Raw genomic sequence first — 27,433 nt, forward strand, 5'->3', positions numbered from 1 at the left:
GCGGCTCCGCGGCGGGGGATGCAGGTGCCGGGCGCAGGATGCTGTGGGGGGTGGGCCTGGCGGCGCCGCGCTCCTGCGTGGCGGACCTGAGCCGCAACCGCAGCCTGTCGCTGGGCTGGTGCGCGGGGCCCGAGGAGCCGCCGCCCGCCTTCTATGGGGGCGAGATCGTCGCCTTCCCGCTGTCGGGCGGCGGCGGCACCATGGCGGCGCTGGGCTCCGACTCCTGGTGGAAGAAGACGCTGTACCTGACGGGCGGAGCGCTGCTGGCCGCCGCCGCGTACCTGCTCCACGAGCTGCTGGCCATACGGTGAGGCTGCGGGGCTGCGGCGCTGCCGGCCAAGGGCGCTCGGAGCCGCTTACACCTGCGGGGGCAGGTTGGCGAGGGCCGGCGGGTTGGGGTCTCTCCTTCACCGTGCTTTTGCCATTTACCTTTCTTTTCCCCCTCTTCCCACCTTTCCCCCCCTTTCTCCCGTTTTCCCCCATTCGCCCTTTGCAGCAGCGCAGGAGGCGGCTCCGCGGCGAGCCCTGCGCTCGCCCCCACAGGTGGCCCAGGCTGGGCCCTCTCGCTGCCTCCGGACCCGGGCAGCCAAAACCCGCAGCAGCCCCTTAAGGGCTGACGGGTGTGCTGCCAGGGCCGGGGATTCTCCTTTGTCTATTTAATGTACTGATGTATCGTGCACCTGTACGTTGCTTTTTGTTCGTTTTGGTTTTTTTTCTTTTAAATTCTGGGGTTTTTTGACAGGAAAGAGGAAGAGCTCGATTCGAAAGATGCTATCATACTGCATCAGTTTTCAAGGCCTAGGAATGGCGTTCCGAGTTTATCCCCGTTCTGCCTGAAAATGGAAACGTACTTGAGGATGGCTGATTTGCCCTACCAGGTACATCGTGCAGTTTGCCTTTGCCTTACAGCTCTCTGTAAATTGCGTGAAATGGCACATAGGCATCCTGCCTCTCCTCCCCCCAGTCTGTCTCACCCCGGGAGATGTAAACATACACCTACAGCTAGGTGGGTATGCCAACACTTCTATGGCTCCAGTTAAATTTGGTGTATAACCTTTAAAAATATGACTTGAATAAGATTATCTGTAATAGCTGTAGATTTAACTGGTAAAGCTAAATCAATCTTAAAAGTTAACTTAGTTGGAAATGCTGAAGTGGGAGAACAGTCTGGAGTTTATATAATACTAAATAACACCCCAAAAGTAAAGCAGAACACTATTTGTTTCTTGAATTTCACCCTGCTAAAGGCATCAAGATTAGACAGCTCCAGGTTCTTGTTTTTCTGGAGGCCTCATCTCTGAAGCTCTCCTGGGAAGAAGTGCTTACCTTTTGCTTCACCTCCTATGACTGATGCTTCCTCCCCAGTAAAATGAGACAGGATTGCTTTTAGAGGTCATGAATACTGCTCCTTAATTGTGGTTGGGTGCATCCCATGTCATCTTCCTGCAGGGAATGAAGCCTGAGCTACATTGGCAAATGAAAGCTTTGAGAGCGGACACTTGAGTCTCATGGTCTTGCCTGGTAGCATTGAGGTCAAGTTGGGACCTTACAAGTGTGGCAAACATCTTCTTGTGGTGTTGGCAAGATGCACAGCACACAGGCTCTTTGAGACATGGCATGGTTTTCTTTTTTTTGTGTGTGTTAAGCACTGAATACCTTTAAGGTGATAAAATAGTGATGATATATATAACTAAGATCTTAGGTAGAAGAAATGTCTGATTTTTTTTCCTCTTTTTTCTTCTCCCTCTGTTTTTTCCTAAGTAATGTAAGTTTGGAATTTAACTCCCTACCAAGGTGTTAGGCAGAATGTTTTGTATAAGTCAAATGTTGTAGAGTGGAAAACCAACCCTAGTTGCTGGAAAACCAAACCAACAACTTTTTTTTTTAACACATTTACCACTGGTATTTAGCTTCCTATGTGGCTAAACTTCTTTGCATTGGAAGAGAGTCTAATCAGTACATTTTGCTTAATTCTTTAAAAGCCTGAGTTTAATGTTAGTGGTACTTGAATCAGATATTGTGAGTACTAAAGAGGAAGACATCCATCCTGTGGGATGTATTTTCTTCATTTAGGTTTACAGAACTTGCCAGATTTTGAAGCTTGAACATGTCCTTGGAGCTGGAGGACTTTGTGCACATTGCTTTTCTCAAAATAATTTGAGTAGAAATTGCACGTTTGAGGGGATGACTCTCTTGGTGAGATCTGTTTTCTTTCTAATGGCAGCTGATGCAGTTCAAAGGTTTGTGGTGGTCAGGTTTGCTCTGGTGGAGAGCAGCTAAAGAAAGCTGCATTATTAAAGATGGTTATGACAGGACACGGCCGCTTCTGAAAGATAACGCAGCATTTGTGTGATTCAGGATGGAGTATTTTAGAGAGCTCATGCTGGTCTGAAATCACACAGCTTTTTGGAGAGACGAATTTCCAGAGGGTTATCCTTCCCTCTTTTTTATTTTGTGCTGAAGGTCAGCATTGCTTTTTGGTGTTGCATGTCTCTTTATCCCTACTCAATAGCTGTGAGTACACTAAACTGACAAGACCATCAAAAGCAATATTCTTACCTTCAGCTGCTTCTTTTTGTCCCTTCCTGCACATGCTTTTCTGTGGCAGCTTAGGCTGATTAGAGCTGGCCTAGCTAGAGCCATATCGTTTTAGTTTATTTGGTTTTATCTCAGCTTGGTTCCCCACATGCTCTGTGTGCCATTTTGCAGGAGCAGGAATGAGTCCTGCAGGTGCTGGGAACACCAGGTTGGTGCTTTTAGCCATGCTGGCTTACATGGGCTCAAGGTGTTTGTGGGGCTGCCAACCCTCTGAAGGGTTTTAGAGGTAAGTTTGGTGGAGCTGAGCTTATGAGCTGAGGAGACAGCTCTTTTTTTTAGGAAGAAGCAGATGCTGTTTCTGTCCTTGTGTTAAGAGTATGGTGCTGCATTGGGCTCTGGCATGTGGAGGAAAATATGGATGCTTCTGTGGGATTGAGTGGGAGGGGAGCTGAAGGGGGCACTGTTCTTGGCTGGAGTTTCTTATACTGTGCCTATAGACTTTTATTCTGTTCCCTCGTGACTTACCCTTAGGATGCTGTAGGTGAGAGAGGCATCGATGTCTGCCTGGCAGGCAGCAGGGTGGTTGTGTAGGAGTGTACAGGAGGATGCAGAAGGAAACACCTTGCTTCCCTGAACACTGTCAGGGGCCATGGTGGAGAAGTGCTGCAGGTGGTGGCTGGTGCTCATCCCAGGAGACCTGCTGTGGTCATCACCTTGCTGAGGAGGGACTGCTTCAAAGGGAGGGTCATGAAATAGAGTGAAGACAGTGAGATGCTCAGACTGCCTTTTACACTTTTGATTCCTTGTGTTTATTGTAGTGCATCAAATTGCTGAGTATTGTGCTTTGTGTTATACAATGTGCTTTAATGGCACGTGAGAGTTGGAGCAGAGTGACATATTCCTACCTTACTCTCACCTGAATTTCTCCCAACACATGTGCTATTATCATGTACTTATGTTTTCTTGAATCTGCCTCTGTATGTGCAAGTTTCCATGAAAAATTATTTGGGCAGCCCCACCCCAGCTGGGCTGTCATAATCCCTAGCTGGGTTTTCAGAATATTGGATGCTTTTCTTGGTAAAGCTTGCTTTGAAAGAGCCCCATCTGTATGCTCATTAAGATCTTTTGGGTATTCCTTGATTTCCTCAAGAATATAAAGAGCTGAGCCTTTATGTAATCTGATAAATAATTAGCACAGCAGGAATGTGCTGTTTTCATGCCAGGTCTGTGGAAATGGCAGCCTCCTTAGGAGAAGACATGAGTGAATGTAAAATCATAAACAGGAGTAATTGAAAATGTGAAATCTAATTTCTTCGCGCATAGTACTGTAAAATTACCCTAGAAATACCTTGCACCATTCTTTTTTATAAATTCCTTACAAAGGAGGTTCTGTAGTGCTGTTGTTAATTGTTGCTCTGCAGGCACTTAATGTACTGTGAATGAAAAGGGATATTCTTTTGGTTTGCTTTTGGTTTTTAATAATACCATAGCTTTTCCCTGCTTAGCAGCTATAACAGTTTTGAAGTGGAAAAATGATAAATATTTGATAGCAATTAGTATCAGCCATAAGGATGCAGAGGTTTCAAGCCTAAAAATGTCTGTTCGAGAACAGTGGGTACAAGAACAGTATTAACAGATTTCTCAAGAGACTAAGGTTTTCTCAGGTCACTGAAAGATATTTCCTATTTTGTTTGATAAACTGTATGTAATGAAACACGAAAATCTTTTTAGGCAATGTATTTCTATGTATTAGGTATATGTGCTTGAAGAAATATGCAGCTCATTAATAACAACTTTCTTTTTTCTGGGTTGCAAATGGTATGGATTGCAGTAATTGCAAGATGTAATAAACGCATCTTCAAGTCCAGTAGCTTCTGCAAACCACCGGTATTTGTGCACAAGAAGAGAAATATCTTAATGGAGGGGCTTAATGAAGATTAAGCCATCGATGCTCAGAGTCTTCTAAACATGCTGTGTAGTTCCAGGAAAACCTTGTGCTTCTGTAGTAAAGTCATAATGAAAAATTATAGAAATGTATCATTCAGTTTCAGTGCTGAAAGACCATTTTTGATGAAGGAGAGGTCTTGGAAGGTGGAAGGGCAGGGCAGTGCTCTTCTTTCAGTTTCAGATGTTTAGTGGTTTTAGAGCTTGTGCTGTGGAATTGGCCCCCATGTCACCCACATGTGCGGGTGGGAGGGATTCAGGTGCTTTATTCACCCACACAGGGGTTGCAGTGGGTGAGACATGATATCATCCAGTGTCCCTGCCCTGCTGTTTGTTTGGGCATAAACCCTGGAAGAGGCTACAGCCAGATTGTTTCCCAGGAGTGTTACCCGTTTGTTTTCATACGGAAGGGAAAAGCCTTTGGGAATGGCTGCATGATGCTAGTGCATTGCACATCTGCATTTGGAATGGCAGCCAGGATGCTGGCACTCTCAGACTGAGCAGGAGGCGTGTTCTGGTGTATGCTCCTTGCTGCCAGAGCACCTTAATCCATCTTAAGTGGATTCAGGAAGGGTAAATACTTGAGACCCAAACAGATCAATCCAGAACTGCAAACCCTAAACCTCCAGCAATTCGGAGCTAGGTCCTGAAATGCTTGGGGTGACTGCCAGAGATTTGAGTGCAGAGCCTTTACTGTTCAGCTTTTTGTGCTAGGAGTTTTCATTCACTAAGTAATGAGGATGGGAATCACAAGAAAGGAAAAAGGTTGCACCTTGTGTCTCTGCCTTCAGGAGTAAGAAAATTGAAGACAAATGTCTGATCATGTTTTGGTAGCCAACACTTCCTCTCATCTTGTTATATGAGATGGGAATTCTCTAATCTCTGTTTCACCTTGTCATGGGAAAAGCACGTTGCTGCTTCTGTGTGAGTGCTATGCTGAGCAGATATAGCAGTGTTTCAGCAGTGCAGTAGTGCTGTGCTCTACTGTGCTGGGCTCTTGGGAGACCCAGTTGTAGCAAGTATGTGTGTAGATGTCTGAGATTTGTAAGTTTTGAAGTTGCAGAAAGCAGATTTCCCTTTTGCTCAGGAGGGAATGATATGCCTTTCATATATGCTTATGATTGTTTGTGTTTTGTCCTTGGAGGTAATGCAGCCGTCTGAGTTGGGTAGTGAATTGGTTTTTTTTAAGGTACTTTTAACATGAATTTATTTGTGAGTCCTGTGATTTAAAACTTGTTTAGAATAATGGGCCCAATCTTCTGGGAGATCTGAGTGTCTCCAACCCTTAAATAACTCAGATATTTAAATAATGGATAATATAATTTAAATTATTATATCACATGGCATTCAGTGTAAAAGTATGGAACACCTTGCAGGGCCTGGAAATAATCTTATCTGAATTGTCACATGGGATAAAGCTGCTGCTCTGATTGAATAACCACTGCTACTCTAGAGTACTAATTAAAAAAAAAGATTTGTTGGATTTGTTGATTTGTTTTTTTAAAAACACAGAAAACTATTTAAAAATATTTATTCTCATTAAAACAGAACCTGAAGGGTTTTTCTTGTCTGTATATTTGTTTGTTTACTTGATTTTTTTCCCTTAGAACTATTTTGATGGAAAACTTTCCCCTCAAGGGAAAATGCCTTGGATTGAATACAATCACAAGAAAGTATCTGGCACTGAGTTCATTATTGACTTCTTGGAAGAGAAACTTGGAGTGAATTTAAATAAACACCTTGGTCCACATGAAAGAGCTGTTTCCAGAGCTGTGACCAAAATGGTGGAGGAGCACCTGTACTGGTAAGCTTGCATGGCAAAGCTGGCTGTGCTCTTGTGTTGTCAGTGTGTCCCTGAGCTTGGGCCTCACAGGACATGAATGCTTCTTTCCTCTTGCAGTAATGCCAGGTACCGGATTATTTACTTCATCCTAGGAAACTGCTGCTCCTTTATGTGTGTGGTGGTATGAGCCAAGGATAATTCTCTTGAAAGGTTGTGCTGTGTAAGCAAGTTAAAGTCAGGCCCTTTGGCTGCAGCTTTGTACAAGAAACAGCACTGGGATGTTCCTCTGTCTATGTGACTTCTGTATAGGAGCAGCCTTGTTAATAAAGACCAAAAGATCAAGGTGGCTGAATATATTTGTGGTTTGGGGGGTGTAGAGGAATGAATCCAGTATTTGTGGTGAATCCAGAATATTGTTTTCTTACTTCTACAGGTTTTAATTATGTGTGAGTGATTGCAGTACGGATCATTGCCTTTCCCATAATACTGATATGTATTGTTGACAATACTGCCTATTGGTAGTGTACAGTATTAGTCACAGTGTCCTGAGAAGCTGAAGTATGTGTATGAATGGAAAATAGAACCTTTCTGGTACTTTGTGTATCTTACTGACACCTTTAAAAATAATACCTGTGATTTCCTCTGTGCTTTACATTTCAGTCCTTTTTAAGTGCCCTTTCCAGTTTGGGCATAGAGGCATCAGGTGGACATGCATCTTGTGTGCTGCATTTGCTGCCTTACCAGGCACGAGGCTTTCTCCCAATAGTTTACTTTCATTTAAGCATTTAAGTCCTTGCTACATTAAGTTTTGCATTTATGTTGCATGTTTTTTCTTCAGAACAATATGTGACTTTTAAGTTGAATGCACTTACCTGCTTTTTCTTTCACCTTTTGATCGAAGGTCAGCAGCAATATGTGTACGTATAGTTCTTCAAATAACTTTTAGCGTCTCCTTAGGACAATTTTAGCACTCGGTAATTAGCAGATTGCAGTGATTTGGTTTAGAAATTAAATCTCTGCCTTCCAAGAAGTGTGGCCTTCACCAATTATACCCATCTGCAGTGTCATAGCCTCCCAAACATGATACAGGCAGCCTGTAAATTAACTTTTTTTTGGTTCGTTTTTCCACCCTCAGTTATTACAGCTTCCAAAAGGAGGATGAAGCCTTTTAGTCTCCTAATGCTTCATCTCCTTGCCTTGGTGTTAGTTGTTTTGTGGTTCATAGATTTAACTGTGCTAAATGTATCATTATTGATGGCAGGCTTATACTGGTGTTGTGTCTCAGTTAGAAAGTGCTCTCCTCTGTGAAGCTGTTGTCTGTCCATCCAGGCTCCCTGGAGCTGCTGGGCACTGCTGGACGTGACACAGGCAAGTGTGGAAGACAGGTACTGCAACTTCAGCACTGACCCAGAGAGAGGGCATTAAAACATGTGGACAAAGTTACATCAAGAACAGAGATGTGCATGCCTGGCTGTGTATCCCTGTTGCCTTTCTTGTGTAGTCACACATCTCAGTTGCTCCAAGGCATATATTTTTGCTGCAATGCAGTAAAGATTCCAACTGTAAGTCTTACTGTACGACCCTCTGGCTGTACCAGAAGCTTGATATGTTGGTGAGGTTATACCTTGCAGATTCTTTGTCTCAGGCAAAGCCTGAGCCATGAGGTGTTGCAGTTGTACTGCTGTAATTCTTGGATAATAACTTTGACCATCCTGCACTTACGCCAAAGTAAAGTCAGGTTTTCACTGTGTAGGACCATATTTCTCCTCTGTATTTCTCTGTGGTTGTGGGATCCCTTCACATCTGCCCCTGAGCCTTCCCACTTCCCACTAGAAGCTTAGGGCTTTTTCTTGGTGTCCTCATGTCCCATGGTGAAGAATTTGAAACAGTGATTGCCTTTCTGCAGAATAAGGTATATAAAACCAAGCCTCCAAAGCAGTGATACATAATGTGATTCCTACTATTTCATTGCCAGCAGCATGCAAAGTAGCTTCATCATAAATAAGTAATGCTGTAGTATTACAGTGTACATTTATCAGACAAAGAAGAAAAGTGCATCCTGTGGTGTGCTGTATCTGGGTGGAGCTAATCCTGGTGAATGCTCAGCATTTCCTCCAGAAATGTTTAGTTTTGCTAAGATAGTGACTCATCTTCAGCAGTTAATGCCTCTTACATGTGGAAGCGACTGCTCTGGCTGGAGTTGAGAGCAGTGTGGAGCTGTTGAGAACCTCAGCCTCTGGACATCTTCTCTCTGCCCTGGGCTATGGCACCTGGCAGGGTTCAGGCAGAAAGACAACAAGTGAGCCTGCCTGTTTCCATGCTGGGGTTACACCTTATCTCTGAGATGCACAAAACTTATTTGGAGCTGGTGCTGGAGCTCCAGTCCCTGGAGAATGCAGTAAGCCATTAGGCTTTTGCTAGGTTAAGTTGGCAAAAAAAAAAAAAAAAGAAAAAAAAAAAGGAGTCCTCTAAGCTGAAGGGGTGTTGAAGCAAGCCAGCAGTGAAGAGATGGAACTTGAATAATTTAATAATTTTGTGACTCTCTCCCCAGGTCCTGGATCCAATGCAGATCTGTCATTTGCTGTAGGCTTGCTCTGAGTCACCTCCACTGCCTGCAGTGACCTGTGGGCCCCCAGAAACCAGTGGAGCACCCAGAGCCACCTTTGGGGAATGCATTGGGTTTTTGGTGTAGCTGCAGCACATTTCTGGGATTGGACCTCTGGTTAATAGAGGTCTAATTCTCTCTTCCAGAGCTTGACAGTACTGCTGGGATTCAGGCCAGGCAGCTCCTGGGTGCCTGTAGGGCTAGCAGTCACTGTGAGATGCTTTCTGTCACTTCGATCTCAGGAGATGGATCTTACGTCAGTGATATTAATGTGCTTAGTGAGAACATAAAGCCTTGAATATTTGGCTTAAGCAGACTAGCCCATTAGATTTGGTCAGCTGTATTGTCAAACAAAACTGTAGTGATTTATAAATGTGTGTGTGTATATATATATATACACATAGATAGATAGATAGATATGCACTTGCAAATACATTTGACTTATTTCTAGCTTTGTCTTTCAAGAAGCAAGCATCATATGTGATGAATGCTTGAAGTACCAGAATAACATGATGTGAGAATATGGATGACTCTGACTTTGGTCAGTATTGAGGCTTGCCACGTATTTAACATCAAATATTTTTATAATTTAAATATGTGTAAATATATTAAGCCAGTTTTAAGAGCAGCGTCTCTCCCACTGCTAACAGTGATGAAGCTTGAATGCTGCTGGTGGCTTAAAAGCCAGTTGCTCTGAGAAGTTGCACAGTTGGTGAGGTTTCCACAGCTGATTGTGGAATGAATTTGTTATAATACTTTTGTATATCAAAAAATTCTGGTCTGCACAGATTCAGATAGGAAAAATAACTTCCTGTTCACTTGCTTGTAAATGCCTTCCCCTTGCCTTGAAGTTCAGGCAGTTTTAGGATAATCAGGCAAGCTGCTGTTGATGAGTCATTTTCTTCATCTCCTCGCCTGATTTATGTATTGAGGCCAAATCTGCTGTTACATTTAGACTTCGGATTTACTTTACCCCCACAGCATCGCTCTTTAATGCATTATTGTTTTATTTATACTCTTAGATTTGTACAGATGTGCTGGCACAAATGTGAATGGTAATGTTTCCCAAAATGTTCTGCACAGGCCAATATTTAAAATAATTATGTCATCCCATAAATACTTACTCCAGTGTAAAATGTAAAGTTATGCTGTCCTGAAGTAGATTGTGTAGACTACCCAATTTCTGGCATTTTATAACCCTTTGTAATATTGATAATATTCCACTAATGCAGTCTGAAGAGATGAGTGATGGGTGGAATTAAATGCAAAATAAAATGCTATTTTGGTAGAAAACGCAAATTAATGAACCTTTGAATATAATTTTTAATAATGTGCTTGTAAAGCCAGTTTTAAAAGTGTTTTTAACTCTTCCTGAATTGGAGCTTACTTTTTTCCTTGTTTCGTCTACTCAGAACCGTATCATTTTGGAAGTAAATTCTGTGATTGTCTATTTAGCTGCCTTCATTGGCCATGTAAATTGGAGATTTGGGACATGTCCCTTTGAATGAGCAGAATTGTTACAAGCAGATGTCTTAAGATTTGTGCATGGCAGTTTAGCCTAAGCAGGATTACCTAAATCCTCTGTAGTTCTCTGTTGCAGTCCAGGTCATTAAACACCTGATCTGATTTTTGCCTCTTCCAGACCCAAAGACCGTCTCTCCCAGGGCAAATAAGTGAGCTCTGGGGAAATGCATTTTTGCATTAAAGTATGGGCCAATTAGCTTTGTGGGAAACCTTGTTCATTCTGTTTTATGAAATAAAAACAATTTTGGACATGGTTGATGACTCTTGGTGCAATACTAGCTCACTGGTGTGGTTGGAGTGAGCAATAATGATGGCAAGTCCATAGGGCCAGGTTTAATCTTGTGCAACTGGGATGACTTAAAAAATGCTGCAGTGGAGTTCCTGTGTTCTTTTTCTGTTTTGTTTTGACTTACTTTTCTTATTACCCTTCTCGAGGCCAGGCCTGTTGTCCTAAAGCAACTAAATTGTGATGCAGAGTTGCCACATGAAGCAAGTCCATCCTGGGATAGAGAGCAGTGCTTTCAGAGAGCCAAGTTCTTCCTAACTTATTCAAATAATGAATAATAACTTACAGATTAGGAGAAAAACTTGCTCAGAGCAGCACTGTGGAGAAGGACTTGGGGGCTCTGGTGGATGAAAAAACTGGACATGAGCTGACAGTGTGAGATGACATCCTGGACTGCATCAAGAGAAAGCAAGGGAGGTGATTCTCCTCTTCTACTCTTTCTTTGTGAGACCCCACCTGTTTCCAGCTCTGGAGTCCACAGCAAAAGAAAAATCTGGACCTGTTAGAGCAGATCCAGAGGAAACCACAAAGATGATCAGAGGACTGGAGCACCTCTCCTGTGAAGACAGCTGAGAGAGCTGAGGTTGTTCAGCATCGAGAGCAGAAGGCTCCAGGGACAACTTGTTGTGGCCTTCCAGTACTTAAACAAGGCTTATAAAAAAGAGGGAGAATGATTTCTTACATGGGTAGATAATGATAGGATAAGGGAGAACAGTTTTAAACTAAAAGAGAAGAGATGTAAATTAGATGTTGGAAATAAGCTCTTTACTTGAAGGGTGGTAAGGCACAGGCTGCCCAGAAAATTGTGGATGCCCTATCCCTGGAAGTGCCGAAGGCCAGGTTGGATGGGATCCTGAGCAACTTGATCTAATGGGGAATATCCCTGCCCATGGAGTAGGTGTCTCTGCAGTGGACATTTAGTTGGAAGTAGATGATTTTTAAGGTCTCTTCCTACTCAACTCATAGTATTGCAATTATTTCCTAGTGTTTACATTGAGTTTTTCCTATTCAGAGCTGTACCTGCTGAAGACACCTTGTCCTTTTCCAGGCCAGTGAAACATGACTACTGCAACATTCTGCTCTATAGAGTGCCCTTATGCCTTCAGGCCAGCCTTCTTTCCATTTGTCTTAAATCCTGTTCTACTGTTGTTCCTGGAACAGGGCAGTCTCACACCACATCTTCCAGACAAAGTCAATGCTGCATTTGTTGGCTTCATATTCCTCCTGTATTGCTGGTGCCTCTCCTAAATCTGTCTCTGATAAAAATTTTGCACTGCTGAAACCTGCTCAATGACTTGAGTTCATCCATCAAGTTTGAAAAACCAGGACTGTGCAGAACACCCCATTCTAAAAGTGGTGTTGAAGCGTGTGAAATGATGCTTTTGTTATAATTATATAGCACCAGAGCTTGTGGAGTAATCTGGTCAAACCCATCAGCAGCAGAGCAGGTGCATTTTTGTTCTTTCCTGTTTATACATTTGCAGCAAAACCTGTTCACTCCTCATTGTTACTGACCTCAGTGAAACTAGCTAGAGCAGAAAGCATTGAACTGCAGTGGACGATGTGAGTTCAATAAAACGTACATTATCAAAAGAAGTCACAGGAGTTCTCCAGGAAATACTGGTGTTTTTTTTCCTTTATTTTCTTTTATTAGGTGAATCATATCAGACTAGGGAAATTATGTGGAGTTGGAAATATGTACAGTGATAAACTAAAGTCATATTCCAAACTAAAACAATGAAGCCTTGGAATGGCTTGGATTGGAATATGTGTATCAATTCCCAGTGTTTCTGAGACCCTGCAGGCGTCCTATGTTTATCTTACCTACTTTGAGGTGTCATTAGCCATTTTTCCAACAACCCTTGAACGTGTTGACAAAAGTTCATCTCTATAGACTTTTTGGTTTATTTGTAATTTTTGAAGATGTTGTACATTAAAAAAGTTAATGTTTCTTTTTTATAAGTTTTTTATAAGTTTCTGGAGTAACAAATCACGATCTATTTTCCTATAATATTAATAAAGAACAAAAACTCGTGGGAAACCAAAAGTTAAGCTGATGAGACAAACTTTTATAAAAAGACTTCTTAAAAGAATATTATTTGCCATTTAATAAAGCATGGATGGCAACAGAGTTTTTTAGAAATGTCTCTCATAAAATCAGCATTTTAAGAGAGGAAACTGTACAGCAGAAAACCAACCCAATAACCACTCCCTCTTAATTTTTTACATTTTATTTTTAAAAGATCATGTTATTCTTAGTTTCTGAGGAGAAATCTTCTGAAAAATTACTGTTTCAGTATTTATGTTGTAGCAAAGTTACTGCTTGCCTAAGTGTCAGCACTTTTGAAAGGAAAAAGGTTGGTGGGAAAGATTGATTTTTTTGGGGGGGCTGTTTGTTGTTGTTTTGCCCAGGTCTGTGCAGTGAGTTCTCTTTAGCTAATAAATCTGTTTGGCACTGCATTTTGTTTCACAAGTTTAGCAGAATTCTGCAGCTTTTTCTTTATATTTCAACATGAATCTTGTTTTCTCCTGAAGTGAGTCATGATTTAATGCGTGAATAAGTGCTGAGCAGTTTGCCTAAGTACTGTAAAGTGGGTTTGCTCTGCTGGCACTCTGAGTCTGCTGTTTGTGGAAACTGCCTCTCCATCAGGGCAATGAGTGCTCACCTGCCTGACCTCTGTGTGAGCAGGGTGGTGTTGGGCTCTCTGGGATTACACTGCTATAACTTGTTTCTGCATCCTTCTAGGACTTTAGCTTATTGCCAATGGGTGGAAAATCTTCATGAGACGCAGAAGATGGTTTCGCTTTTTGGCCCCTTCAGCGACTTGCTGAAGTGGATCTTTTGCCACCTGACCAAAGGAATTGTGAAGAGGGAAATGTATGGCCATGGCATTGGGCGCTTCTCGGAGGAGGAGATGTACACGCTGATGGAGAAGGACATGCGGACTCTGGCAGGCCTCCTGGGTAAGGTACAGCGAGTTATGGTGCTCTGTGCACTGTTCCTCTCTCCACAGGAGAGGTGGAATTGACCTCCAGTGCTTCCTGACAGCTTGGTCGCGCACAAATAATCTCATTTTGGCAGAAGCTAGAGGCTGTCATTTAGTGCCTTCCTTGCTCTGGCAGAGACACCGTTTCTGTTCCCACTGTTTGCTGCCAAATTGTGTGTCTAGAGGCATAAGAGGCTTCCTTCTTTGAGCACAGAGTATGTGCATGTAGAGGAGCAAAACGTGGCCTGCAGTTTTGGAAGAGCATTTAGGGATTTGAAATCAGGAGAATGTAGTGTTTAGTTCTGCAAATGAAACCTCTTGTTTGTACCTTTTTGGGGAGGCTGGGTGCGTGTGTCTCATTTTTTATTTCCTGGTTGTATTTCCTTTCCTGTTTTTTATTTGTGGCTGTTTGACAGGTTGTTATGAGGCTGCCATTTGAAAACCCTTTGCAGATGTTATTTTGATGAGCTGAACTTTGCTGTGTTTGGTTGGTGTCAGCAGCTTTATTCAAAGCTCCCAGTAGGAGATAGTTCTCTGCTGTCAGAATAGCTGTGTTTAAAATTCTTGGTTGTCTTGGGTGGATCCCATACAATTAGTCTTAAGGTCGACTTCACTTAGCTAGAATTAACCTCATTTCTGTTGTGTGGCTCGGGTTGAAATATGCACTGAAACTGTTTTGCACTGTGCTTCTTGCCTTCTGCTCCACTGAGAGCTAAGCATATTGTGCATCTGTGTAAAACTCGCATTTTGAGGAATTGCTGTGGTGCAGGTTGTCACTTTGCTTGAGCTTATGTCTCTCTTGTGCAAGAAACCAAGGGAGAGGGTACCTGTGTGTTGTTCCCTGTAACAACTGCTTTAAAGAGGTGGTTGAGTGCAGGACAGGAGGATACTTCCCTGCCCTGTGCTCCAGAGGGAGGACACACTGCACATGCACTAAAGAGACAAGTGTGAAATGCATGAAAGGAACAAGCTGGGGAGAGCCCAGCAGAAGGCAGAAGCTGAATGCTTGCAGAGAAAGGGGAGGAAAAAGTGTGCTTCTGGACTTCCAAGCTGTTTTGGAAAGGAAGGTATTTGCAGTGGACACAGATGTAGAGTTTTCTATAACTTTATTTTCTGAAACAAACCTGTTGAGTTGCTGGATTGGGAACAAGGTTCCCATGGGAAACATATTTCCTCATGGGAAACAAACTCCATGAGGTGTATGGACACAATGGGCAAGGGGAAGACTTGTTGACAGCTCCTCTTTTGACAGCACTTTCTTATGCTGCATTTGGTTTGTTAACAGAAACAAGCCTCTTCAGAGAAAATCTGTTGTTTGGAGATTAAGAGGTCCCTTTTCTTTGAGAGGGAGGAAGGGAGGGAGCAATTAATTTTAGAAGAGGAGATCTGATCATACCTGCTGCAGAGCTGTAGCCAGATCCAGGTACTCTCCTCTGTGGGAATACTGATGCTGTAGTTTTGGTATTGGCACTGTGTGGCTCCGTGCTGTTCACAAGGAGGAGTGGGGTTGGGACAGGAGCTGCAGCAAGTTCAGTCTATGTCTTAGTAGCTCAGCCAAGCCCCCTGGTTCTGGCTGGACAACTCTGTCAGGCTGAAAGGAGTGGCAGTGGATATGTCTTGCTAAAGTCATCTCTGTCTGCCAAGAGTAGACAGAACCTTCAAGAGAAAACTAAAATGTGTGCCTGAGTACCTGTAAAACTGTCTTGATTTGCTTATTTCTCTGGAGTGCATACTGACACTCAGATTTGTAAGATTTCAAGTTCAAAGGGATCATTTAATCATCTAGACATCTCCGTGGATCTGACTGCTTGACTGCTGTCTTGAGGCCTGTGCCTTCTTGCTGGCTTGGGGATGGCTTTCTAAAAGCCATCCAGTTTTCATTATGAGATTTCAGCAGGTGGAGGTGCCACCACATTTTGCTGACAGATGTTAGTCACTATCTAAATCTGTTAAAAATTGGACTTGTTTCAAATGAGTTTGTTCGATTCTAGCCTGCAGACAGATACTCTTCCTACTTCTTTCTCCCTTCCTGGGTGGCTTGGGTCATCTCTCTGTGAAGGTAAATTCTGTAATTAGTCTCTGGCTTTTGTGGAAAATGCACTGAAAATCCTCAAGCATTTCTTCACTGTATCAAATTTTTAGTTGTTTTATACTTATGTTACCAGCAGAGTTTTTCTTCATAATTCCAGATTGTTGTTGAGAATGTGCCTGTGTACTTCAAAAAGCCTTGATGGGCATTTGCTGTATTGCTGTTATTTTATTACACTACCAGCTGAATATTGTACATTTTTTTCATCTCCCCCTCTGAAATGGATGTCAGATTAGTCAGTATGCAGTTACATGAATCATTATATTTTCCCTTTTTACTGTTGGTGAGTTTGTCTACTTTTCTGTAATTGCCTTAATTTTCATTAACATCAGTATGCTCATGTTTTCTCCAGCCCCCTGTTTATGGTTGGGTCTAGTAAGTGTGGCCTCCAGGTGGTATCCTGGAATGGGGACAAGAGGTGGAATGAAGACTTCCAGCCTGACTAGAGGCTCCCCTGTTTCAAAGGGAGAAGGAGAAGGCAGTCAGTCAGCTTACTGCCTGCACAATCTCTGTGAGTGTTTTCCCAGAAGAGAAGGTAGTTGGGATTTTGACTGTTATCTTAAGAGCTTAAAAACGATGCCTATGGTGCAGAATAGCTGCACATACCAAACTGTAGCTGTCAGCCTTCAGGAATATCTGATTAATGCTCCCCTTTTTTAACAGGGACCATTCACATGGGAATAACAATAACTTTGAATTCTAAGAGCTGCTTCCAGAGAATTATAACTTTGTAGCTGCCAGTTCCTATGACATTAATTTTGACACTCCCAATCACATATTTGGTGCTTATTTTTTCTTTATTTTTATTTCTGAGAAGAATTTTTCTATCTCCCTTATACCCATTTCCCTGACAGACTCCTCCAGATCTTATAAACATGGAAATTGGAACTAATCCCACTGTGATGGATCAGCCTGTCCCATTGGTATCACCTTTCTCTCTGTCCTGCAGTCTTTAAACCACAAATGTAATTTCCTTGTATTGTAGCAGTTTCCTACTGCCTGGTAATAGTGTAAGAAAGTGTGGGAATGAGCACATGAATTAGCAATATATAAAAATACACATTTGGTAATTGTTTAGAAGAGGCAAGTGTGTGACCATAAATCTTTTGGTGCCCTCTCAGCTGTCTGCCTCTCAGGCTCTTTGGTAGATGGGGATTTTGAGCAGGGAGTTGTAGGCCAGCAACTTCCTGAAGTGGATTTTGAAAAACATTTGATGCTTTGGCGAGGGCAGGGGTGCTTAGAGCTGAAAACTCGGGAGATCAGACTAACCTGGAACTGAGCCTCTAAAGGTAGTTAAGTGCCCTGTAGCAGCCTGCAAGTGCTGTACCTGCCTCTCTGGATGGGAGCAGGCCTGTGTCTCTGGCTGGGGTTTCTTGACCCACTGTTGAAGTAGCTGCTTTTGAATCCTCTGGTGGCATGCATTTATGAACAGTGGAGTTGTGTACTCTGAAATTCCTGGGAAGTACAAAGTTGATCCAAGTCCAGTGTGACCAGATGATTTCATTTCTGTTGGATTAGCCAGGGGATGCAGAGAGGTGTTTGAGATGATTAGTGCTATGGTAACCTGGATGTGACAGACACTGTATAATCTTGCCTCAAAACAGACTCAGAGATATCTGGTCTATCAGGAAGTCTTCTGGACTAAAGTTGCACTGGAAGTTTTGAGAACAGATTGGAAATGGTGGAAGAAAATGTGAAAAAAATCTATATTTCGTGGTGCAGCATGACTTAAAACCAGATTTATCCCACAGTTTTTATTTTCTCTTCTTGTGCTTTGTTTCTGTGCACCTGCAGGTGTGGGGTGTTGTGCCTGGGCAACCAGAGGGTGGGATGGTTTAGCCCTCACTCAGAGCCTGCTTTTAGTTGTAGCAAGATGGAAATGACAGTATTTCTTCCCAGCACATCACTATGGATTGAATCTCAAGACCCAGTTGTATGGTGCTAAATTCCTGGTGCTGGCATATAACTGTGGTTTAGGGACCAATTTTTGAGCTATGTTTGAGATTGATGAGTGCTTAAGTGTCACATAAATACCGAAAAGACACAATATTTACTCTGTACAGAGTTTTCAAACAATAAATTGATGGAACTGTGGAAGAGCTGGAGAGAGTTAACTGCCTGTTCAAATGACATCTGACAGGCCAGAGAAGGTTATTGTTACTGGCTGTTCCTGAGCACTGTTTTGCTGTGCTCTTGTGCAGGGGATTGGCAGCATGCCTTGAACTGTACGCTGGAATTTGATGCAGTTTACACTGGACAGTTCCTCTGGACTTGCTCAATAAACCTAACATTGAATAACCTGCTGAATTACAGGCAGCTCAGAAGAATGTCCTGGGGAGATGGGATAACTGGATTTTGAGAATTCAATTATGTACCATATTTCACAGAGTTTATAGCGCTTTGGGCCGAGGAAGGAGCAGTGCAACCAGCTAACCTGACCTCTGCGATCCTTCATGCTTCACTGTGTGCTCTGTGCATAGTCTTTGTTCCAGGTCTCTTGCCTGTGATGGGGACGCAAGTCTAACCAGTGGATATTTTGTTGCAAACAATGGCTTTGAAACACGTGTTTTCTTCTCTGTCTTAGTTAGTTACCTGTCTGTTTTTGCTGTGGTGGCCTTTTAGGACCATCATGGCATTGGGGTGCCCAGAGAGGTAAGCAGAACTGCTGTGAGGAGCAGACATGTCCCTGCACCATGCCCAAATGCTGCTGTTTCACTTAGTGCTGCATGCCTGACATAACCTCTGTTTGACTTCTACCTGTCAGGGTCAGTGGGGGTGAGGGCACTGCAGGGCTGGTGTGTGACAGGACCTGTCCACTCCTGCTTATGGCTTTGTCCTCTCCCTGGAGATGCAGGTTATTTCTGAGCAGTCACTGCAAATGGTACATCCATTTCATTCTGAACAAATAGGGAGAGAGGAGGACTTTGGGTGTGACTTTCTTTTTCCAGCTGATCAGATGAGTAAATTGAACCTGGATCTGCATGGAGCTTTTTACAGCAAGTTAATGATTTTGAATTGTGGTTGAGCAGTTTTGGGTTTGCACCAAGGCAAAAATGGTGTTTTCAGGCATCTTGTAGCTGCAGAGCAGATTTTAAATGCAGCAGAATGGGTACAGTGTGTGAGTGCTGCCAGCTGTGAGGAGCACAGGAGGTTCCTTGGCCAGTGGTGGCTCTGTAACTGGCCTGGTTATAGAAATCTTGAGCACAGGGGAAGCTGCAGTAATGGGTTTCACCTACTGAACGCTAGAAACAGCTTTGGAATCCCTGTCTTTGAACAAGTGAACCTTTTCATTGAAATTATTTCAGTAAAATAAATATGCTAAAGGTGGAACTGTGATTTTATTTTTTTTTTTTTGTTGTGGGGAGAAGTGACATCCAGTCAATAAATATTTGCTGTTGTATTTACAGGTGACAAGAAGTACATCATGGGATCAACTGTTTCCACTGTTGATGCCACTGTCTTTGGACATCTGGCACAGGCAATGTGGACATTACCAGGGACTCGACCAGAGAGACTAATCAAAGGTAAGAAAGCTTAAGCGATTTCTGATTAAAAGCTCTTGGTGGCATTTTCCACTTTTAAACGTGAAGTACCTTGGAAGGCCATTTTGAAGACTGCAGTACTTCAGCAGATGGTTCTTGCCTTTGATATAGCATTTGTATCCTGTAACGTTGTTTTCTCTTTAATGTTCTACACAGTAATTATTTCTATTTCTGTACTTGATCTTTTTCCTGTTCAACATGGCAAAGCCTTAAAGCCTCTAAGGAGTGAATGTTGGGTAAAGTATGAGAAAACAGAACAGCCATTAACCAAATTCTGCTGCACTGAGTACGTTCCTTGATAGTAGAATTGCAAGTGCTATTGTCTCACTGAAATTACAGCCTTTGCTGCTCTTGAAGATGTCAGACAAGGAAGAAATACATCTTGGCTTTCGAGTCACTTCGCTTTTGCCTGAATTGGAAACCACCATACCCCTCCTGTCCACAGAGGGTTGTTTTTTGTTTGGTTCTTTTTTGTGGGGTGATATAAATGTTAAGGTATCTTTGCATCCCTTTTCATAGTAAAACCACACAGCATGAAAAATGGGAAGAGCTAAGGAGGAAGAGGTTGTAAAATAGTGTAAAAGGAATGAATCTGGCCTGTAAACCTACTCTGTGCAAGAGAGCTCTGCTAAGCCTGCGATTAAGAGGCACAGACTTAACTCTTTTCCTCAGATAATGAGCACTTGAGATGAGGATATAAATATTGGCTATGCATTTCTTCCCCTTGATGTGTGGGGCATCACGGGCAAAATTCTGAAGGGCTCATGGCTGTCTAGAAGGATTACTGTGCTTGTTCAATTACTTTGTCTCTGATAGAAGTACCCATTGTGTTTGATTCTCTGTACCTATCAACCTACTTATGCCGTCAGGAGTACAGGGTTTACATGCAGCTCCTCTTTAATACGCTGGTATTTCTTTCTTATTTGAGTTTTTTTAAATTTATTCTGTAAGCATTTATGTATTTATAAACAAGGCATAAGATACTAAGGCTGGGAGCAGTAGGAGTGAGCCAGTGGCCATATTAAATGTGAATTTCTGTTGCAGACAACGCTGCCATCTGGTGGTGAAAACCCCACATTCACTGTTTTTAATAAGCATGCTGTGCCCATCTACAAGATCAAATTCTGTATTTAGGGACCAGGTGTTTGCAATTAAGCAAAGAGTTCTACTACAAAAACCTTACAGTATTAGTGTCTTGCCTTGATTTCTTCTTGTAGAGGTTGAATTTGTGATACTTACTTTCCTGTTTGTGTGAACATGCAATTGTGTTTATTCCTGTGTAATCCTTCTTGTTATATGTGGTCACATTAAAGTTAAAAACAGAGCTGCTAAGACGGTTGATGGCATTTTGGAATTTTGAAACTCCTTTGGAAAGGCCCTACACAGTTGTTTCCAAACACAGCTAATGTGTTTTTGCATCATCAGATGAGTTAGGGCATTTTTGACTGGATATATTTACTGAAGTCTGTCGTGTTGTGTTGCAGGTGAACTGATTAACCTTGCTATGTATTGTGAAAGAATAAGGAGGAAATTTTGGCCAGAATGGCACCATGATGATGACAACACGCTGTATGAATCTGAGGAAAGCAGTGAAGCAAGCAAGACTTACTCCCCTTTGCAGGACTTCAGTTTTTATTCAAGGACAGAAACATTTGATGAGGAAGGGAACAGTATTTCCCAAACCCCTGACACAGATTACACTGGACACTCCCTCTTTGACTCGGATGTGGACATGGATGAGTACAGAGATCATGAACAATGCAAGTGATATGTACAAGTGTCTCCATTGTGCAGATAAGGTGTTTCTTGGGATCACTCTGATTTGTTTTCTCCTTCAGGTCAGGAAGAGGTTTATACCACTTTGGAAGAGACCATTGTGCTTGATTCAGCTGTCACATACTGCTTGGACTATTTCAACTGTATTTTGTTTTGTGTAATTGTTCAGGTGGACCAAGATAAACACATTGAAAACACACGTGAGCAGACTGGAGGTCTAGAGGGCAGCAGAACCTTTAAGTCTATTTTTGTTCATGTTCAAAACCAGATTCCCCATCCAAGTGGGACGAACTTCTGGGAAGTGGAGCATTTGTCACATCTGGTTTGTGTTGTTATCTTATCTTTACAGCAACGGGTTGAGCACAAAAATGGAAGAGGTATGACTGGCACAGCTTTCTTCCGTGGAAGAAAATGATTGATGCTGTAATGAAAAGGCCCTGGCGGTGTTGGTTGACTGCCATCTCAGTTTAAGCTAGTGGTGTGCTGAGGTGCATCAGATTCATGCAGCACCCTGGCCTGTACCAGCAATAGTGTGGCCAGCGGGACCAGGGCAGTGATTGTCCCCTTGTCTCGGCACTGGTGAGGCTGCACCCCAAATCCTGTGTTCTGTTCTGGACCCTTCACTGCAAGGAAGTCATTGAGGTGCTGGAGCATGTCCAGAGAAGAACAGTGAAGCTGGTGAAAGGAATTGGAACACAAGTCTTGTAAAGAGCAGCTGGGGGAGCTGGGGGTGCTTAGCCTGGAGAGAAGGAGTCTCAGGAGAGACCATCTCGCTCTCTACAACTGCCTGAAAGGAGACTGTAGAAAGATGGGGGTTGGTCTCTTCTTCCAGGCAACAAGCTCTAGGATAAGAGAAATGGCCTCAAGGTGTGCCAGGAGAGGTTTGGGTTGGATATTGGGAAAAAACTTCACTGGAAGGGTTGTCAAGCATTGGAACAGGCTTCCCAATCATCACCCCAGGAGGTATTTAAAAGCCACATAGATGTGACACTTTGGGGACATTGTTGTTGTTGGTCTTGGTAATGCTGGGCTTACACCTGGACTTGATGATCTCAAAGGTCTTTTCCAACCTAAAAGATTCTGTGATTTGGTAAAGTTTCACGGGAATTTTATTTGATAACTACCCATACTTTGGGTGCATATATTACAGGGTCTACAGAAAATAACTGCTCCCAGTTCTTATGGAAGCAGTCAGGCAAGGATGGAGGAAAACATATTCCTACATAAAGGAGCTGGTTAGTATTTCTTGTTCTTTGCAGAAGGTTGAAATCACTGCTCTAAAATACTTTTATGCAGGAGGGAGATAACAGTGTTAACTCATCTGGAATGTGTGTTGGTAAAATTTCTTCCGTGTTTTTGAATTATTACTATGTTTTTACTCCCTGCCCATGGCTGCTGTCAGCTATTTCTAGGCAAGGCTAATGGGATTTGTTGCTAAAAGTCTAATGTGTCTCAGCAGTGGGTGCTTTGTGTTCTTTACCAACAGACGTAGCAAACCCATGAAGGCTGCAAAGCAGTTTGAGGTATTAGTAGGCATGGGACGCTGTGTAGTTGCAAGATGTTGGCCCAGGGATTGAATATTTTATAGCTGCAGAGGGAGGTGCTTCAGGGAGTGCTGGGCTCTGTGCTGGCTTGCAGTGCACAGTTCCTAAAGCTGATGCATGGGAGGAGGTGAGATGGGACAGTTCCCTCAGCACTGCCATGTGTGTGGGGAAATTCAGATACTGAAAGCATGACCAGAACTGAATTTAAGTTGCCTTTGCTGGCATATCTATGGGTCTGGATCTCAAAATGATTGCACAGGTTCTGACATGCTTCATGATCATGTCTCCCTAAATGCAGGTTAGAGATGAGAATGAATCCGTTGGATTTACTCACAACTTTGAAGTTAAGCATATAATTCAGTGTTGCTTAGCCATGATTAGTTGATTTTAGTAGAGAGAGAGCGCATCAATCATACTGGGCTATTGTGTTTTTAAATATGCATATAAAATTGAGTATTTGACTGCAGACTTTGTTGGTGGCCCATTTTAATTATGACTTCCTCATTGATTTACAGTTAGATGAGTCAGGATCCCTCAGCAAAATTTTTATAATGTGTTGGTTGTACCAAATGTTCTAAGAGCAGACAGAGCAGACAACTGCTTTAGGATGTTAATTGTTGGTAGTTGTAGTGAGTGTGGACCTTGAAATAACTCCAGCACTCAAAGAATAGCTTGCTCCCTGGGATCCTGGAGTGCCTCCTGCAGAGGAAAGGACCTGCTCTGGGGAAACATGGAGTTAGCCATGGTTTCGAAAGCAGGGACACGTTTGTCTGCACTGAAGCCCCAGGTCTGTTCATGCATGGGAGCCATGGCAGTGAGAGCTGACAAGTTCAGTGTGCATTTACACCTGTTTTCACAACTCCCTGGGCATGTCCCTGAAGCCATGTTCCAGTCAATGTTGTGGGCAAGTACCATTTGCAAAGTGAACCAAAGCCGAGGAGGAAGATACCTTCCAGTTACTTGGGACCCTTCTCAGGAAACTAAGCACAAGAATAGGGCACGAGACGGTAAGTTTTGGGCTTGAAAGTGCAGAGGTGATGGCCCGAAATGCCTGAGTAACTCCATGGCCAAGTCAGGAGAGATTTCATCTGCAAAAATGTAGGTATTGATATTCTGAATAAAAGGAATCTGCATCAAAAAGCTCCTATTTAAAATCATTAGTGTGTTGGAAATTCTGATGGAGATTTTCTCACTCATTTACTGATGCATGTTTGAAGGCTGTGCTTTCTCCATTTGTTCAGCATTGCAAGGTGTGCTTGCAGCAGATGAGTCCCAGTCATTAAATGACCACTAAAGGAGGTCAGACCTCTTTAAAAGGAATTAATCCATGCATTTTCTTTTAAAAGCTGTCTTGGTAAATTGTTGTGGGGAAACAAAAAAAAACCTAAAAAGCTTAAAAAAAATTTAAAAGTGTTCATTTATTTTGGTTTGCATGGAAAAAAAAGAAAAATGTGTTTTTTTAAAAAGGGAACATTTGGTTTTGACTTCCCGAAATTTCGCTAAAAGAACAACATTTTCTTAATCCTGCAGTCTTTTTTTTTTTCCCATTCCATCATATCTATTTTTAGTGTTAGTTCTGAGGGGCTGTACAGAACTAAAAATAGTCAGAGAGCATCTTTATTTCCTTTTTTTTTTTTTTTAATTTTTTTTTCCTCCCTCACTTATCAAAATTGCGAGTGAGTCCATTGTAGGGATGCTGGAGGTCCTGACTGTGCTGCTGGTGGGGTTGGGGGTCAGCAGGTGTCTCTGCAGCCATGAAACTGGGACAGCTGTGGATTGCCCAGCAGGTGAGCTGGGATAGCAGCTTCTGCCAGGAGCTGGAGCCTGATGGACGCCAGGACATCAAGTCTGAGGTGACACAGACCACATAAGGTTTTTCCCTAGTTAGGGGTCCCTCTGCCACAGCTGGAAAGTCACTGTGGGGTGATGTTAGGAAGGGTTCAGGGGCCACTGATAGAAGAGTCAGGTGCCAGTGATGTCTCTGAGAGCATCACAGGGTGCCAAACCTGGTCCCAGCCACAGCCCTGACCCAGTTTGGGGTAGATGGTGGTGCAGGGTACTGGCAGGAGGAAAGCTGTCTTGGGGCTCCTCTGCACTGTCCAGCCTCTCTCAAAATAGGGCAGAGAAGCCCTTGGATGGTCACTGGAGAAGGCAGTGTAGAAGGGGATGGTGGGATACAGGGGGTTGCCACATGGTGGGTCTCTGCAGGAGGACTCAGGCTGCAGCTGTGGCCTGGCTCATGCCACTGTTCCAGTGGATGGATGGGACGCCTGCTGTGCTTATGAGCTGCAGCATGAGTCCATATCCTGGTGAGGGGACAGTACCATTCCTCCTGGTTACTTTACCTTAAATACTGCCAAAGGCTGAGTACTGTCTTTGTGTTTCCATAGTGCTGCTCTAAAAGAAGGAGTAATTGGTCTGCCCCTCATTTGGCAAATGAGAGTTCAAAGCATACCCTGCATTTCCAATGGAGTTAGATTTGAAGCAGCCTGTTGGGTTTTTTCATGTGAATTGCAGTTTTTGACGGTGTGACACTCTGTCATGTCAGAAGGGATTTGTTTACCCCTGTCGGTCTCATTGGCTCTGTCAGCAGAGCTCACTGTTACTGTGTGGGGGAAACAGGCACTGGGATGTATAGGTCCTACAGAAATCCTGCAAATGTGCTGTTTGATTTAAAAACCAAACTGAACCTGATGTTTCAGATCTGGAGGACTGTTTCCATCCAATTATAGCACTGCAAGTAACACATTTTGATCTTTAAAACCTTGGCAATGTCCCTCCAGATCTATATTCTCTTTGAAAAAATACTGCCTGAAATATTTCTGCAGCAACGTTCAGGCACAAATTTGCTTTTGTCAGTGATGTCTGCTCAAGTAATCATGACAGTTTCATACTGTTTTCCTTGAAAGGCCTGTATCTGTCAGATGCTAAGCCTTACAAAATATTGCCTGCTGGAAAAGCGTGTTATGTGCAGATTTATGCAGGGCAGCTCACCAAGTGAAATTTCTGTGGCAGGGGATGAATTCAAGTGGGTCTTGTCCTTAGATGTTTGAATAAGAATTTGCATCTCTTTTTTGACAAGTAGCTGTTTGGCCTAACCCTCCTTCCCTCCCCAAATACTGCAAAATTATGATTTAGGCATGTGATACTAATAAAGCAAATTATGCTCTCTAAATGCAGAATTAAGTTGGATGGTCCTGTAGCTGGGATATGGAAATGGGTACCCACAGGTGTGAGTCATGCCCATGCATCTCAGCAGCTGTGATCTGGAGGAGCACGCAGGTTGTACTGTTTAATCCCACGGAACCAGAGGACTAGAGGTAACTCTGAATGACTGCAGTGGCTTTCAGCAGTTGATCAGTGCTATGGGGTATCCATGTATGCTGTGCCTTGGGTATTCCTCAGTGCTGGGTAGACTCTGCAGAGGCTCATTTTGGTAGGTGTGGCTCCTGTGGGACGTCAGCCTGCTGTCATCCCGTGTCTGAGCTGCAGAGACAAAGGTCTGTTTGGGATTGAGCATTGGCAGCGAGCAGAGCTTTGAGCCTGCTGGTGAATGTGGGCTGTGGTACTGAGCTGGTGTCCTGTGGAGGGAAGGTATTTCCCCACACTGTGTGTGTGCATCTGATTTTCAGGCCAGTGACCCCAGTTCATCACAGCTTTGCCTTGGTGGGGAGAAGGGTTGCAGCATCAATCAGCTCTGTCTCAGTGGTTTGAGGCAGTCCTCTCTTTGGTGGCCATTGGACAGGGCTTCTTCTGTGTTCATTCCCTGTGGAGATGCCCCACTGTGAAATACTTCTTAGCAGGGGTTTCTGCAGCTCTCTGAGCAATTTGGAAAGTTAAATGGTATTAGTCTCTGTACAGCACAGGAATGCCAGTCACTGAAAACACTGTGTGTTGCTGCTATGTTAAACTCTTAGTTCTGTGTCCTGGTTGCACCACTCCCAGGTTTTTCAAGGTCAAGGAAATAGTTTCAGGCTTTTGGTCAGACTTCAGCATAAAAAGGTTTGTGGGATTTCATGTAATGATTTACACATTCAGCTCAACAAGCTAAAGCTGAAACATATGCTTCCAAAAGGCGCTCAAGTTTTGCGGAATAAATAAAATCCTGCTCCACTGCGAAGTCGTTGACAAAAGTGCCAATTTACTTCAGCTGGAGTTTCCAACACAGCTTCCAAGTGACCCCAAATTTACCACTTCTCTCATTCCTGTCTAATTATAATTAAGTAAAATTTTGCTTTATTGGAGACAGTAAGGCAAACAAGATGTGACTGTGGTTCTTTTTTAAGTTCCCTGAAAAAAAAAGTGCTTTTTTTGGCTGCACTGGTCACGTTGATATTTTCACTAGGCACTGTGATTGTATGTGTTCTTCCTTCACTTCCTAATTTGTTCTTCTGGCTTATCTTTCCTCAAATGTACAGGTTTTTATTTTTTCAGGATACTTGAAGAATGCAAGTCCCAAAGACAGGGGTGTGCAATCTAGCAAGAATAAAATCTATGTAGATGTGTATGGGCGAGGGATATATCCAGCTAGCTGCAGTGTACAAGGTTTAACTAACAAAATGAAGCAACACATTTCTAAATGGGGGCTCTGATGCTGTAGCTACATTATGGTATTTGTCTATGAACTACACAAGACATACTTTATTTTGGCACTGTTATTACTAGTTTATAAAGCCATATTTAAAATTGTACACTTAATTGTAACATAAAATTGTGCACTGTGTTGATCAATGTACATATATATGAAGATCTGTATATTTTGTCTTTATGCTGTATGTCATCGGTGTGTAAATTATAACTAATGGATCTAAAATA

At 42.9% G+C, this 27,433-nt stretch overlaps 1 protein-coding gene across 1 annotated transcript; it reads left to right on the top strand.

Moving 5' to 3' along the window:
• On the top strand, positions 1 to 27,433 carry FAXC (failed axon connections homolog, metaxin like GST domain containing). The gene is made up of 6 exons (XM_014883656.2): positions 1 to 307; positions 743 to 878; positions 6,090 to 6,286; positions 13,427 to 13,644; positions 19,164 to 19,280; positions 20,783 to 27,433. Exons 1-6 carry the CDS (start codon positions 39 to 41, stop codon positions 21,064 to 21,066), a joined length of 1,221 nt encoding a protein of 406 aa, XP_014739142.1. The 5' UTR covers positions 1 to 38; the 3' UTR covers positions 21,067 to 27,433.

The sequence above is a fragment of the Sturnus vulgaris genome, chromosome 3, assembly GCF_052056855.1.
Source record: "Sturnus vulgaris isolate bStuVul1 chromosome 3, bStuVul1.hap1, whole genome shotgun sequence".
Classification (NCBI taxonomy): Eukaryota; Metazoa; Chordata; class Aves; order Passeriformes; family Sturnidae; genus Sturnus; species Sturnus vulgaris.